Source organism: Strongylocentrotus purpuratus, unplaced genomic scaffold (genome assembly GCF_000002235.5).
Source record: "Strongylocentrotus purpuratus isolate Spur 01 unplaced genomic scaffold, Spur_5.0 spur5_contig_867, whole genome shotgun sequence".
In the NCBI taxonomy this organism is placed as follows: Eukaryota; Metazoa; Echinodermata; class Echinoidea; order Camarodonta; family Strongylocentrotidae; genus Strongylocentrotus; species Strongylocentrotus purpuratus.
This window is the reverse complement of record NW_022145576.1, coordinates 2,650,009-2,665,127: the sequence shown is the minus strand read 5'-3', so window position 1 is coordinate 2,665,127 and position 15,119 is coordinate 2,650,009. Positions and strand designations below refer to the sequence as shown.

Genomic DNA, 15,119 nt, shown 5'->3' with positions numbered 1-15,119 from the left:
TAGAATCGGGTTAGAACTTCTGCGCTACAGTATACCCATCCAACTTGAAGTTAGTATTCATTCAATTCAGTTTTTATTTCCTTACACTTATCAATAATGATATGTCTTTATATTCCTTTTACAGCATTGCAGCACGGATTCGATGATGTTCAAAGTCAACACTGTTCTTGCCTTAGCGACTTTCTTTCTGACGCGGCTTGTGCTCTTCCCAAACTTGTACCTCATCTATGCCTACTCATATCTGACTTTGTTGGAGGTCGCGACCTCGATGTATTTTGGCTGTCATCTTGTCATGTTCTGTGTGACGTTAATGCAGGTCACGTGGTTTTGGGGGTTTGTTACTGCAGTTTCAAAAGATCACAAACCGAAGGCAATCAAGAACGGATACCAAAATGCGCACAATGAACAGAATGGCCCGGTGCAGAATGGGCACCAAAACGGTCGTGAAAACGGGTATACGAAGAAATCGGAATAGATGTCTGCACTCTCGGTAGTGATTAATTGCGGTCATGTGATGGTTGACATCATTATGCTTTTTATGTTTTTTAGTAATACTTCAGAAATACTTCCTAATCATGTCAATTTTAATAATACCGAACTAGAACAAGTCGACTGCACTACATTTCTGGGACTTTATATTGCTATTGATTTATCTTGGAAATCCCACATTAATAATTTGAGCAAGGCCCTCTCAAGAAATACTGGTATACTCAATAGCCTTAAATGACACTTTTCCCGAAGTAAAATGTTATCATCAGTTTATTCAAAAACCAAGTCACTCCCTCCATCAATTTAATGCGTGCACTGTATACCTAATGTTATATCATGACTTTTACCCTACAGTTAGTTTTGTTTGTCTGTTTAGTTATGTAGTCTGTAGTAGTTTTATTTCTTACCTTTTACCCCTTTGATTTTAAATCTATGTTTATGGCATGTGTATTTGTATTTTTTGGGGTCATTCTACTTTGTATCAATTATTATCTTAAATGTTTAATATTTTAGGCCTTATGTTCATTTTGATCTAGTTTTTAATTTGTTTTAGTTTTTAATTTGTTTTTTATTCATTTGATATAATTTTCTCAATGTCTTACGGTATATTGTTTGTCTTTGTTTTCTACAATGTATTCTATTTTTGGGTAAATCTTTGTAAGTACAGGGCTCTTTTGTAGCAGGCCTTTGGCACTGAAAAGACTACCCTGTTTTAAAATAAAACTAAATAAATAAATAAATAAATTGTGCTATGATGACTCCATACCTCACCGATGGAATTCTAACCTGGGGTGACGCTTGTGGAAATTTAGTAAATATGCTTTTTCGCATTCAAAAACGCACTATAATATTAGAAATATTAATCATGTATAGGATATCACACCAATAACCTGTTCCATGAAAACGGAATCCTAAAATTACCAGACTTATTCTACTACAACTTTGGTATATTCATGTATAATTTATCTGCTAATAACTTAATAACTTACTACATGAAATATTTTTGCAAATGTTTCGGGAAAATAGATCCCTATATGCTTATCCCACACGTCAGAGCAACGCATAACACCTTCCACGTAACCGAACTGTTTTTGCCCCCAAAACGATTATGTTTACAGGACCCAGATACTGGAATGCCCTACCGTTAGAGTTAATTGAAGTCCTTCCTTATAAACGCTCAAACGTTAACTGAAGGAACTGCTTTTCAAAGCATATCTTGATGTCAATGTATAACTTTTGCGTGCAAGCGCGTTGGGTTTGGCTGTCGTGCTTTTGAAAATACGTCTAAAAATAAAAATAAAAAAACAATAAAACATCCTTACTTTTAAATCCGAGAGTGCGACGGCTGACACAGTGTGCGTGCTCGCTTCGTTATTCTATGTATGTATGTAATATACAAATGTAATCATTTTATTATTATCTGTAATGTTCGTTTACCAGCTGAGCACCCATTGTACAATAGTTTAATTACGTGTACTTTTGTCTACACTGCATGTAAGAAAGGAAGGGACAGTATAAACAGCACCACTGCATGTTTCTTTATTATTTCCCTTTTTATTTTATGATTCATTTAGACTAGTCATTATTTATATCCGTCCTCCATTCATTACCACAAAATATTTCACTGGGGCCTACAACTTTACAAGCTTGCTTTCATGTAGGTCCTATCATAATGACCACTTATCTTTGTGTTATTTATTATGTATCATTGAAAAAACGACTTGTGCTTTATTTGAAATGTATATGTAACATGAGAAAATTTATATGAAAATAAATTAAATGAAATGAATGAAATATGTACAGCGAGAAGAAGAATCACGTGATTCAGACAAACATTATGTTAATAGACCAGTTCACGGTATAGCACATTACTGCAATGACCCCGAATATCGACAGATCTTCAAAACATGAAGAGGTCCCACTTTGTACATTTTGAAATAATCACTCCTATATGGTGCTATATAAATAGCCTTTGTTTCCCCTTTTCAAAGAATATTTCCACCTGTGTATCATGGAGTGCACTGAAAATTGTGTATGAATGAATAATGATTGCATAACTTTCATGAGCACGCATCCAGTATTTCGTCTCCGTATATTTCAATTTTTTTACCTTTATATTAATTCATTTCCTGTAGGATGGTTGGATACTATAGAGTTAGAGAGGATCTATGTCATCATTTTCTATCCGTGTCGCCATGTCGCCTATTACATTATGATAGCGTTTTTCATTATTGGGTATATGCCGCTTAATGTATTTAATGTTTAAACTTGTTTGTATATAGTTTATAATCACAATCTTCCACAGCAACGAGTATGACGTGAAATGAAATATTTGGCAATCATAATAGCCTCCACAGTCTTTCAGTTATCCATTTAAATGTCTACTTTTTTTTACCAATTTAAAGCATGGATTATTGTAGTGTATTATTAAATAAAAGCCTATAAATGTGAAGGAAAACATGCGGTTTAATCATTGGTATGTTTTGTAAACGAAAAACCAAACCAAACGAAGAAGGTGGAGATAATGAGCACGTAAGAGAAAAGTAGAGAGGGGGAGAGAGGGAGAGAGAGAGAGAGAGAGAGGGAGAGAGAGAGAGCTAGGAGAGTGAAAAGAAGAAAGAAACAGAGACAGCTAGGCGGTGCGTCAATCAAAGAGGGGGAGCCGATGCACCAACACAAAGGGCATCTTTTGTAAAGAAGGGGCACCTGCAAAGCGTAACCTCATTGCGAAAAAAATATGATTTAAATTTGAGATGTATAGATTAAATTTTTAATATAATTATATTCAACCCCTGCAATTCAATCTACAAAGATCTTATTCCAAGATTTTCTCTCTTTACGTTCTCAAGATGCTGCTTCAGCATCGTCGGCTTTGGAGATGATTGTGAGTGTGGGTTTTCAAGATTCATTTGCGAGTGAATAAAGTGAGCGAGCTAATTAAAACAATTTAAATTGTGGAGTGGAACGCTATAGTCACATCTGAAAAGGGGCACTTATCAGGGGTGACGGGAGACCCTATTATCGATATCTACTAGGCTTATAAAGACTCTGAGGGAAGAAGCCGGGCACTTAATTCAGAGGTGTGAATTAAGGAAATGCATGGGCACCGTTTTTAGAAGTAAAATGGGGCACTCTTCCTGAGTAAAATGGGGCAGTTTTGGAGGTAGCCTACTCAGTGAAAAATTGGAAGAGGCCTTATTTGCTCCATCCCCTTCGAGCGGCCCCTTCTTTAAAAAAAAGAAAAGAACAAAAACATGCTCATCGTACCGCGTGTATATAGAGTCCTGTAATTTTATAAGAGTATAAATTAGGCATGCATGTTAGAAAATATGTTTCAAGCTTCGGCGTTCTTTAAGAAAATAAGTGTTCAGTGTCGGTAAAAAGTTTCTATTTAAAAATATGAAAACGTATGATTACCATAATAGGGCCAGGTTCTAGTATAGTAGAGCGAATTCAGCTACACTCAGAAAAGAAGCCAGTAGGCCTATGGAATGAGACTGAAAATCGGTTTCATGCATGGATTGTATTGTTACGATTGATAAATATTCGATAGGCATTATTATTAATTCAGTTGAAAAGAAAGGTCTCTAAAAATAATTAATATCAACGCAACCCTAATTTCAGTGACCCCAACCTAACCCTAATCATAACCCCAATTGTGTATACGGCATGCATGCAAATTAGCTACCGAAGCTACTTACAATTTACGTTGTGGCTATATTTTGTATAGAAATAATGCGTCTACCCATTTGAAGAAAATTGTCAAGATTACTAGGACTAAGATAATTTGAAAAATAATCAAATTGGCAATGCGGGTTTTCTTACCGTTTTCTATCTTGCATTTTAGCGGACATCTTCAGCGTTTGGCAAAACGGGGCTTTTTTCGGACATTAAATTAAAATATTTAAATTTTATTGTTCGGAAACCTGTAAATTCCACGAAATGACGACACCTGGAGCAGGAGCAATGAGTGCTGCGGCAGGGAGCGGAGGTCCTGATGGAAATTGGAGATCGACTCAGTTTAGATCAAAAGTCGTCGCACAAATGTAAGATTAAGAATAATTTATGATTTTAGCATCGGCTCAGCTCTGGCCCGGGAGCGCGGCCCGGGATCGGAAGCGAGAGCGGAGCCCCTGCGCATCCCGTCCCCGTGGTAGGCTATCACGACCACACTAGGGTCCGGTCCCGCAGCGATGGCGGACTTGTTTTCCAGAAAATATTTGTTTGGGGGAATAAAGCCGAGTTATTTATTCGTGAACCAACATTTTTAAGAATTTGAAATAAAATGACCATGATGAGGAAGAATATGTTGATCAATCTTACCAATCACCATTCATCAATAAATTTGTCATTCTCATGACATTGGGAAATTGACTTGAGCTGAGCTGAGTGAGATGAGACATGTCATTGGCGCTTGGCATGGCATTGGCACGGCATTGGCACTTTCATTCAGTCTTTTACTTATTTTTTTGTCACTTTTGAGTTTGAGTTTGAGTTTGACTTTGTGAATTTGTCAACCTTCCTGTTGACACAGTTGTTTTTTTATTAACACGACACCACTCATATAATCTTGCTTCATTTAACTTTTCCTTTTGACTGGTTTAAATTGTTTGTTTTCATAATTTTAGTACATTGACTGAGTTCAAGTTGGTGTTAGTGTATGTGTGTGTCGAGAGCGTGGAAAGGCTGCTGAACTAAGCTCCAACACCGACGGTCAGTTTAGAAATTAGAAGGACGATAGCTCAACACCGAGTGATGTCCTACTCTAGGCGAAAAGTCTTGCAATATTAAAACTAATCCATTCAGAAATTCCAATAAATTACATTGTTACGAATATCAAATGTAGAGTCATAATTTCTTAATTAAAAAAAAATCAATAGATAAAATATAATTTCTTTTGAAAAGACATATAGCTCCCATGATTTACAGCTGTTTTGGATAATGGATTTTACGTTTTTACCTTAGCATGATCGTGAGGTTCGTGCCAGATATCTGCATAGTTACCTGCGGTATACTGCAACACCAACACCAACACTGAACTTGAAATCATGAATTTCCCAATCCCTAGGGGTTGGTGTTCATGAATGAAAAAAATTGTCAACACCAACCGCGATACTCGGTTCAGCAGACGACATTAAACACCAGCTAGCTAACCCTCAACACAGACTACCGGAAATAAGTCATAATTTCCTGAGGTCAATCCCAACACCAGCCTGATTTCAAGTTCGGTGTTGACTGTTGTAGCTGGTGTTGGTGTTCTCACAACACCAGCACCAGCTTTCAACACCGAACCTCATATCACTCCGTGTCTGTACACACATACCAGTAGCTGCATTAAAATCCTGGTTGTGTATTAAAAACTGTTCTATTGATTCTCAACAATTCAAACACCACTTTACTAAACTCAACTGAGTTCACTCAAAATCAGTACTTTAGTGACAATTGATGACACCTAAATAGCAGTAAAATACAATCTTTTCAACTTACATGTACCAATGTTAGAAAGAATATTTTGAAAATTCAAATCGTGAGTCTACTGTCAAAATTGCCGATCAGCCACATCGTATTCATTGTGTGCATTAGTGTGCAATTGTGTACTGTGTGTAATTGCTGCCTCTCCGCATGTAGTACAGCGCTCGAGGTCAATACGCATTAGCATTGATTTGACTCTATGCTTTGCTAGAATGTGTCTGTATAGGTCTGTAGCACCTTCTGCACTCACTGTAAGAAAGTTGTTTTGAAGACCTCAATTTTCACGTACTTGTACCTTGCTGTGGTAAAAAATGTAAGATGATTGATATTGCAAAATAGTGATTTACCGATTGAATTTGGCTAGCATCTATAGAAATTGACTGTTGTACAAGAATCAAATCATAATTCAAAGAATTAAAGAGAAATCATGGCAAAGTTACTCTTCTTTTTTTAAACAATTTTTGAGAAAATGAAAAAAGGATCAGGAAAGGGATTTTCCACTCAAAAATTGCCTTGGACTAATAAATTAAGGGAATTTATAGATGGAACAAGTGAAATAGAGTCCTAACTGTGTTCGTGATCTTTTGAGATGTGGTACCGTCGTCCAATCATTCAATGCTTTTCATTGAAGTGCTGCCACATGCTAATTTCAGAGGAAAAGATCTAATAATGGGTATATCACAGCTAAAGATGATACCAAAATATATAGCAAAAAAAAATCTTTTAGAAATGAATATAAATTTTTTTTTTTTTTTTACAGGCTAAAACTGTTTGGAACCTAAAAGTTAAAGAAAACTTGTACTTGCATCCTTAAATGATGTGGCAAGATTTGAGTCCGATGAGGCACTTAATTGCCACAAAAAGTTATCACTGGGCTTGCAAAGAGCTCTGTGAACCATATTGCAGATTAGTAGAGGGAAAGTATTCTTAATCTAAGGGTGCGTTCATCATCTTTTGCCACTCAGAAACGGCGTTTCTGTACATTCATATTAAACCCACTATTCGAACATGATTTGCAGGATGTCGCATTTACCAACTGTTCACGATTCAAAGGCCTTGTCTCTGCAAAACTGCTTTGCGCCGTTTGACCTGGGAAGCAGAGCGTTACTAGGAGGTCAACTAGGGCATAGCACATGGCGGGCACTATTTCTCTGAATCGGAAATTAGCCTGGGAAGGTCTGATATGTATGTGTGCTTCAAAACAGCTTTGCGCTTATCATCTCTCAGAAACGTGATTCTGGCTCATTCTCACATTCAAAACGCACTCTTTTTGGGGCGTTTTGATATACCCCGCTACCCATATCTGAAGACATTTTAAAACAGGCTTGCATTTTTCACCATTCGAATTCGCCTGAAACACGGTTGAAAAAGCTGATTCTAGGGATGATAAACGCACCCATAGAAGAAGACATGGAAGGTTTCTTGTAACAAACCCCATTTATGAATGTAAATTTGGATGTACATGTATTGAAATGGAATGCAAGATATTTTTTTTTTCATGGCTCACCATTGCCCTCATGGCTCTTCTATCTAATTGCATGTAGTTTGATTTTTGCCAATACCGGTAAGCATTAAGCCATGATGTCCTAAGAAATGTGCTGATAAATTCAGTTGCTTGTTATTACAAAACTGCATTTTTTGTCTTCCCTTTATTATAGCAATGATGCCTTAAGAGATGCCTGCAACCCAATAGAGAAATCAGGTAGTGAGCTGGAGGAGCACATCTTCAACAGGGCAAGGGATAGGGTAAGATAGAACCTTAATTTATTTTATTTCATTTTTACTTAAAGCTCAAATTAATACATGAGATTACCCTGTGAAAGAAACTGTCAAGAAGCAAGTGGGAAAAAGTTTACTAATTTATAAAGAATATGTAGTACGTTCAAAGTAAGAGATTGTGAGATTGTGGAATGATCAAAATGGAAAGAAATTGATTCTGTCATGCTGAAAAAATGACATTCTGCACATGTTCTAAGTTAGTATTATCTTTTAAATGCCATTGGAATTTAACCTTTTTCATTTTTTTTTTGCCTGCTAAAGGGACATAGTACCTTTAAAGCCCCACTGCACTACTTATAGCTACTTGCGCCCTCTATACAGCAAACAATGCCTAAGCGTTACCTTTTGATCCCCCATGATGCCCTTTTTCTTATGTTAATTGAGAGCTGATTTGATGAGATAACCACCTGCCAGTGACCTTGCAGGGAGGTCTAATCCCTCCATGCCAAACTAGTGCAGAGGGGGTTTAATGATGCAATTACAATTAATATGCATGAAGGTAGTGCAAAGTGTTTTCAATAGCTAAAGAGAAGAGAGGCAAGTTTTCTGAACATTTAATTCTTATTATTCTGCTAAACATATTGCTCCAGAATGTCAAGAAATGAAATTGTTTAGTGTTCACTTTTTAGGATTTATCTGTGACCTGTTACCAATTAATAATTTTTGTGTCTCGGTCCGTCTGTTGTGCATGATATTGTTTTTGACACTCTGAATCACTAAAGAGCTTCTATTGAGTTGATTTTCTTATTTGAAGAAAGAAGAAAGAAGAACAATTCCTGAAGAAGAACTGTGTTTATAGGAAGTACATGTAGAAAATAGATTGTCCACCATTGGCCACCTAGACAGCCAGATAAACTAATTTATGAATTATTTTGTTGCTGGAGAAACTACATTGTCTTACGGACATGGTCAAACTGACATTCGGCCACCAGATGCACTGAGAAAAGCGATTTTTGTCAAATCCATAGCCTTGACAAAATGAAAAACACCCTGCATTAACCTTTACTAGTGGTACTGAGTATAAATTGCACGTACAGTTTGAAATGAAGATGGTACTATAATTTCAAGTTCATTAACAACAAAAAATGTTGAAAAATTTAAAGCAAAACATTCATTATTGAATACCGGTATGTTCAAAGTAGACTTTGCCTCTTTGTTTTCATATAGTATTATAGCGAATGCTCAGACAATATTTGCCCTTGATCGTGCTCCTACCTACATGTATGAATTCAATATTGTTGAAGATATTAGATTCAGTGTTTTTTTAATTGAGATACATGTACATGTATGTTGCATCCAAACAAATGATAGGATTTGTGTCATAGCCAAATGTAATGTATTGAATAATATGTGTTGGATGGCAATTACCACATCATATGAGATTTTGTATCATGTTTCTTTAATACCTGGTATTTGAAATACCATTGTAAGAATGGGTACTGAAAGTGAAAGATGATTCAAGTACATGTAGATTGAATGATAAAATCCCTGTGTTAAGTAATCACTTGTTTCTGTTGCTTCTTGAGTGCTTATTTGATAGAAACCCTGTAGTATTCATTTTCTAAGAAATATGCTTTACTGCGTGACAGAGTACCAGTAATTCATTTATTCATGAACTGAGAAATTGTATTATATTCTCTTGCTTTGTTGTTCTTCCTGTCCCATCTGTTCAAAACTGTGACAACTAACCTTGGAACCATCATCACCCCCTCCTTCAATGACTCCCCCCCCCCCCCCCCCCCCCCCCCCACCCAGACCAGCTAGACTACTAAATGTACCTCCCCCGTCTCCCCAGTCAAAACTCCCCCTAGGTATAATTATAGATGGGCAAGGAAAATTGAGGTAATTTTTAAGGGAGTTGTCTAGCGTAGCAGGAAATTGTCAGAGGGGATATGTGTAATTGTACTACTTGAAAGTTATAGTGAGTAAGTAAGTCTGGATATAATATACCAGACCTAGGAGGAGGGGGGGGGGGTGGGGTAGTCATCCTGATGCAGGTAGTAACAGGCATGATGTACTTTTTTGTCCAAATGTTTTTTCTTGTTATTTAATCCTCCTGATGTGAAATACCCTAAAAAATGCTCAACCGTGTCGGACCATCTGTCTTTTGGTAGACCTTATTTACACTGTATATCACATGCATCCTGTTGGAAACCAATTCTATCCTGCCTGTTAAATGCAGTACGTAACCCAAACCAGAGGTCTACGTTTAGAATGTGCTACATGGTCAACTTCCTTTTCCACTTCTCTTCCTACTTCCTCCCGCTTTGTAGGATAGTTACCTGAGTCTCGTAGCTCGTCTTATCCTCCATATGAGAGACAGTAATGGTAAGTATATTTATACCAAATGTTCACCATTTCACAGAGCTAATTCATGTTCAGTTGTGTTTATCATGTGACTGTTCATTATATATTGTTGTTTTCATGTTGTGACTTTCTTGTGTCAAGTTGTAAATTCATGTTTCAGTTCTCATGTTGTAAATTTATTGTTTTTACTGTTACAACTGTAAATACTGTATGTACCTGTACTGTACATATTATGGATTATATGCTGTAAATTTCATGTCATGAAGTTATTGTGGGCAATTACATATTGCAGATTTAATGTTGTTAATTTCATGGTGCAATGTTCATGTCATAATTTTGTTGTACAGACTACCAGTTTGTAAACAATATGATTTTTAATGTCTGGCCAGGCACCGTGTTTTTATACAAACATGTATATGGTCATAGGATGGTCTGGCAATTCAGCTGAAATAAAGCAGAAAGAAAAAACAGATCAGGAAAGATTTTAGGCAGATCGGTTCCATTGAAGAATAAGCCAGTTTTTAAGTTGAAAATGAAAAGTTAATACTTTGGTTTTCCATCCATATATGTACAGCTCTAATTTTTTACTTTGAAAATCCTAAATTTTCCTCAAGAAAATATATTACCAGTATTTTTCTTTTGTGTGATATACAGTGTATAGTTTTACACCCAATGTAGTAGATTTTTTCTTTTATCTTAAACCAAGAAGAGGGACATATTCTCAGTACAAACAAACAGAGAACTCTTTGTAAGAGAAAACACTATAATGCACACGCTCCGCACCCAGGGGAGTATTCTGGCTAGGCACTATTTTGCAAGTGTGCACATGCCTTTCCAACCACATTAACGTCTTACCAGGTACCCATTTAACACCTGGGTGTTGTGGATATGTGCTGCTGCAGTTGGCATTTAAGCAGCTGTTAACAGATAAGGAAGTGTGTAATTATACAAAATAATAATGACTGCCATTATGTGCCATTAAGATATGAATGCAGCATTAACCTTTCAAGTTCCAGCCAATCATTGGTAAACACATGTAAGAACCATGACCTTGGTCTGTGAATATACAGTTGATTGTATTATTTATTTATTTATTCAGTTTTATTTAAAAACAGGGTAGTCTTTTCAGTGCCAGAGGCCTGCTTTACAAAAGAGCCCTGTACATACAAAGATTCACAAAAAATAGAATACATTGTAAAAAAAACAAAGACATTATATAAACAAGATACCATAAGAGAGCTAAAACAACTTAAAAACTAGATCAAAATTAACATAAGGCCAGAACTATTAAACATTAAGATATTATTGATACAATACAAAATACAAATACAAATACACATGTCATAAATAAATAACAGACATAAAATCAAAAGGGTAAAAGGTAAGAAATAAAACTACTACAGACTACACAACTACAAACAAACAAAACAAACAAAACTAACTGTAATATAACATTAGGTACCAGTGCATGCATTAAAGTGGAGGGAGTGATTTAATTTGTTTTTTGAACATTTGGAGTGAAGTTGCCGTGCGAATATGAGTCGGTAGATTGTTATAGATGCTTGGAGCGATGAAAGAAAAAGATCGTTTTTTAAATTCAGTCTTAGGTTTTGGGATAAATAAGGGATTCAAGGTAGAATGACGAGTAACATAGTAAACTGGACGTTTACAAGCAAAAGGTTCTAAATAATAAGGGGCTAGATTATTGAGTATTTTGTAGACGAAAATGTAGTAGTGGTAGTTGATTCTATTTTCAACACTTTGCCATTGAAGAGTGCTTAAAAGGATGTCTTTTGGGGTTAAATAGTCTGCATTAAGGACTAATCTTGCATACCTGTTCTGCGTCCTCTGTAATTTGAGTAAATCTTTCTTTTTGCACTTGCCCCAAACAACTGAACAGTAATCTATATGTGGAAGAATGAGGGAGTAATAAAGATGTTTCAGTAGGCTTTGGTTCAAATAACTCTTAATCCTTCTAGTGCATGCAATAGCCCGATTAATCTTATTAGTCACATTCAATATGTGTGGTGTCCAACTTAGACTTTGGTCAAGGGTTACTTACGCCTAAATATTTGATCTCGGTAACATTCTCAAGATAGTCTCGTCCATGACAGATTTTCAAAATTTGGTTATTAGTTTTATGTTTCGTTCCAAAGACCATCACTTTAGTTTTCTTTGCATTTATTTCCATACTATTTATTTCAAACCATTTACGCAGTAAATCATAATATTTTTGTAGTTTCTTCTGACTGCTTTTTAAATTGTTACCTTTACAAAACAGTGCCGTGTCATCAGCGTACAGAGCAATTTTGGTTTGTTTACTAAATTTCAAGTTACACATATCATTTAGAAATAAGCAAAAAATTAGGGGGTCCAAAATAGACCCTTGGGGCACACCGGAGTAAATCTGTAGAAAATTGCTTTGGACACCTTGAAATGAGACGCATTGTTGCCTATTCGTTAGGTATGAAGAGAACCAGTCTAATTCAACAGAATTAATACCATAATATGGCATTTTTAATAACAATATTTCGTGAGATATAACATCAAACGCCTTTTTGAGATCGAGGAATATCGCCCCTGTTATCAAACCACAGTCAATATTGTTTAACAAGTAATCAGTTATTTCAATTAGACAAGTTGCAGTTGAATGCTTTGGGCGAAAACCCGATTGGCGCTGAGATAGCAGTTTGTATTCTTGGAGATACTCATAAAGCTGGGCATGGACTGCCTTTTCAAGTATCTTGGACAGACAGGACAATAAAGAAATTGGCCTATAATTGCCAATGTCACTTGTTTCACTACTTTTTGGTACTGGAATAATCTTGGCTCTTTTGAAATCACTTGGGAAGCATCCTGAGCTTAGAGATTTGTTAAAGACTATTGAGAGTGGTTCAGCAATAAAAGGGGCAGCGATTTTCAATAATCTTGGATGTAAGTCATCCAGACCAACAGCTTTGTTAACATCAATTTTCTCAAGTTCTCTTTTTACAAACTCCAAATCTATGCTTTGGAATTTAAACGTTGATCCAACCTTTGATAATGTATTCAAGGAATTAAAACTTTGTTGGTTAAGAGGAGAATGTCGTTTTCCAATACTAACAAACAATTCATTGAATGACGTTGCAATTTCTACTTTATCTGAAGTCATATGAGTCCCTGTGTTAATATTCGGATTAACTGAAACCTTTTTCTTCGGGAGTATTGAGAAGGAGCAGGATGTAACTCCATCAACATATCAAAAAAAGTTATTGAGAGATAAACATGGTGCTTTGATAACTTTAAAGGTCAAGTTGAGCTATTGCTTTGTGAAAGAAACTGTCCAGAAGCAATTGGAAAAGGTTGACTATGTGGGGCGTAAGAATCAGTGTATACTCTAGGGTTTTGGGATCATGAAAATATACCAAATGGACCCAATCTCTATGAAAATCACATGCATTGCACACAGAATGGGCATATGGGACTACATAAATACTGTATGTGGCATGGATGTTTGGTCCAAACCTTTGAGCTTTCTCACATCTATTTCAAATATGAGGGCACTCTAGGAGCAATCCCCTTCAGGAGACTTTCCTACAGTAGGTAACAATCTTCCAAAGTCACGTGCAAAGAATGAGAATGATCACAATTTTGTTGTTGACCTTTGTCAGAACTCGGCTTTCTCTTTAAAAGACTAAATCTTTTCATCTTTGCAGGGATCATGTACAGTCAAACCTGTCTATAAAGGCCACACAAGGGAAACCGCCAAACATGGCAACTGTTGAAAGTGGCCTCTTTAGACAGGTTCATCAACACACATTCCTTCTAGAGGGGGCCAATATGAATTACCTCTATTGACTGGTGGCCTTTTTATAGAGATGGCCACTAAGTGAGGTTTGACTATGAAGAAAGATGAGAACACTTTGTCTCTTAAACTTACATATTTCAATTCTACCTCAAGAACTCAAAACTCGTTTTGATGAAGTTGTGCCCTTCTTCCTCTCGTGTAATCAATGTCTATCATGCATAGAATTGGTCTCGATATCCAAAGAGGAAGCCACACCTTTTATACTAGCAGGAACAAACACAGGCTATACTCTGCCAAGACCAAGTCATCTGGTTTACTGAGAATTTTTGAGGAAGCAACTGTTTTTTTAATGGGTACATGTATGATGTAGTTTCATAAAGCAGCCAAGCTGTCTACTTTCAGTTGTTTTGTGGAGACATTGTAAGTTTGTTTTTGTATTTTCATTCCAGCTGCCAAAGAGAAAGGTCTAACTGGTAGAATGACTCCCAACATGGCAGGACAGCAACAAGGTCAGTTTCTAATTCAATTCCTAATATTTGATATTTCATTTATTAATTAATTGCAATTAAACATACCTGAAATATACATTGTTATTTACAATTTTGATAAAGCCAGGTTCTGTAGTGCATTCACGCAAAATTTGCATGGTGATATACATGTAGACGTTACATGTGTATTTTCAACTGAAATTGTACGCAACGTGTAAGTATTTTTCTGGAGTAGATTTGTGTTGTTATCTATTAAAGATAATGTTTGCTATCAGTTTCACTGAAGACATGTTTTGTGAAGTAGGGCCCTGGATGGCTCTCTCGTTTAGTATAAGAGACTGAGAGAATTTCATTTTTCACCATCTTAAACCATTTGCCACCTCTACCATGTTCCTAGATCCAATGGTAGCTTTGCAGGGGCTAACTCAGATGGGCCAGTCCCACAGCCCCGGTGGTCCCAGTCTCCAGATGCAGCCCAACCCTAATCAGATGGTCCCCGGAGTCGGTAACCAAGGCAACAGGCCCATGATGAGGAACCAGATGGGACAACCACAAGGTCAGCATCTTCAATATTTCTAATACAGTCTTGAATAGGCCTGAGGTATAACAGATTTTAAAGCCCCTCTGAAGTGTTTGGAGCCCCCAAATTCGCCAACAATTTCACTTAAATTGTATCGTAATGTGTAAGAGGATGTCATTGAAGACACACTTCTGCATAGATTCCCCTTCCCCCCCCCCCCCAGAAAAAAAGAAGAAAAGAAATTGGGGTATTCTCATGTTGTAAGCAGAAAAACCTA

The 15,119-nt window shown here is 36.4% G+C and overlaps 1 protein-coding gene across 3 annotated transcripts in view; it reads left to right on the top strand.

Moving 5' to 3' along the window:
• Positions 1 to 4,349: 4,349 nt before the first annotated feature.
• Positions 4,350 to 15,119, top strand: part of LOC593223 (mediator of RNA polymerase II transcription subunit 15) — a 29,710-nt gene continuing 18,940 nt past the window's right edge. For all 3 annotated transcript variants that reach the window (XM_030975713.1, XM_030975706.1, XM_030975699.1), the window contains exons 1-5: positions 4,350 to 4,535; positions 7,620 to 7,707; positions 10,014 to 10,068; positions 14,284 to 14,343; positions 14,720 to 14,878. In XM_030975713.1, the coding sequence (XP_030831573.1) occupies positions 4,432 to 4,535; positions 7,620 to 7,707; positions 10,014 to 10,068; positions 14,284 to 14,343; positions 14,720 to 14,878 (466 nt within the window). In that variant the 5' untranslated portion in view covers positions 4,350 to 4,431. The remainder of the gene's footprint in view (positions 4,536 to 7,619; positions 7,708 to 10,013; positions 10,069 to 14,283; positions 14,344 to 14,719; positions 14,879 to 15,119) is intronic.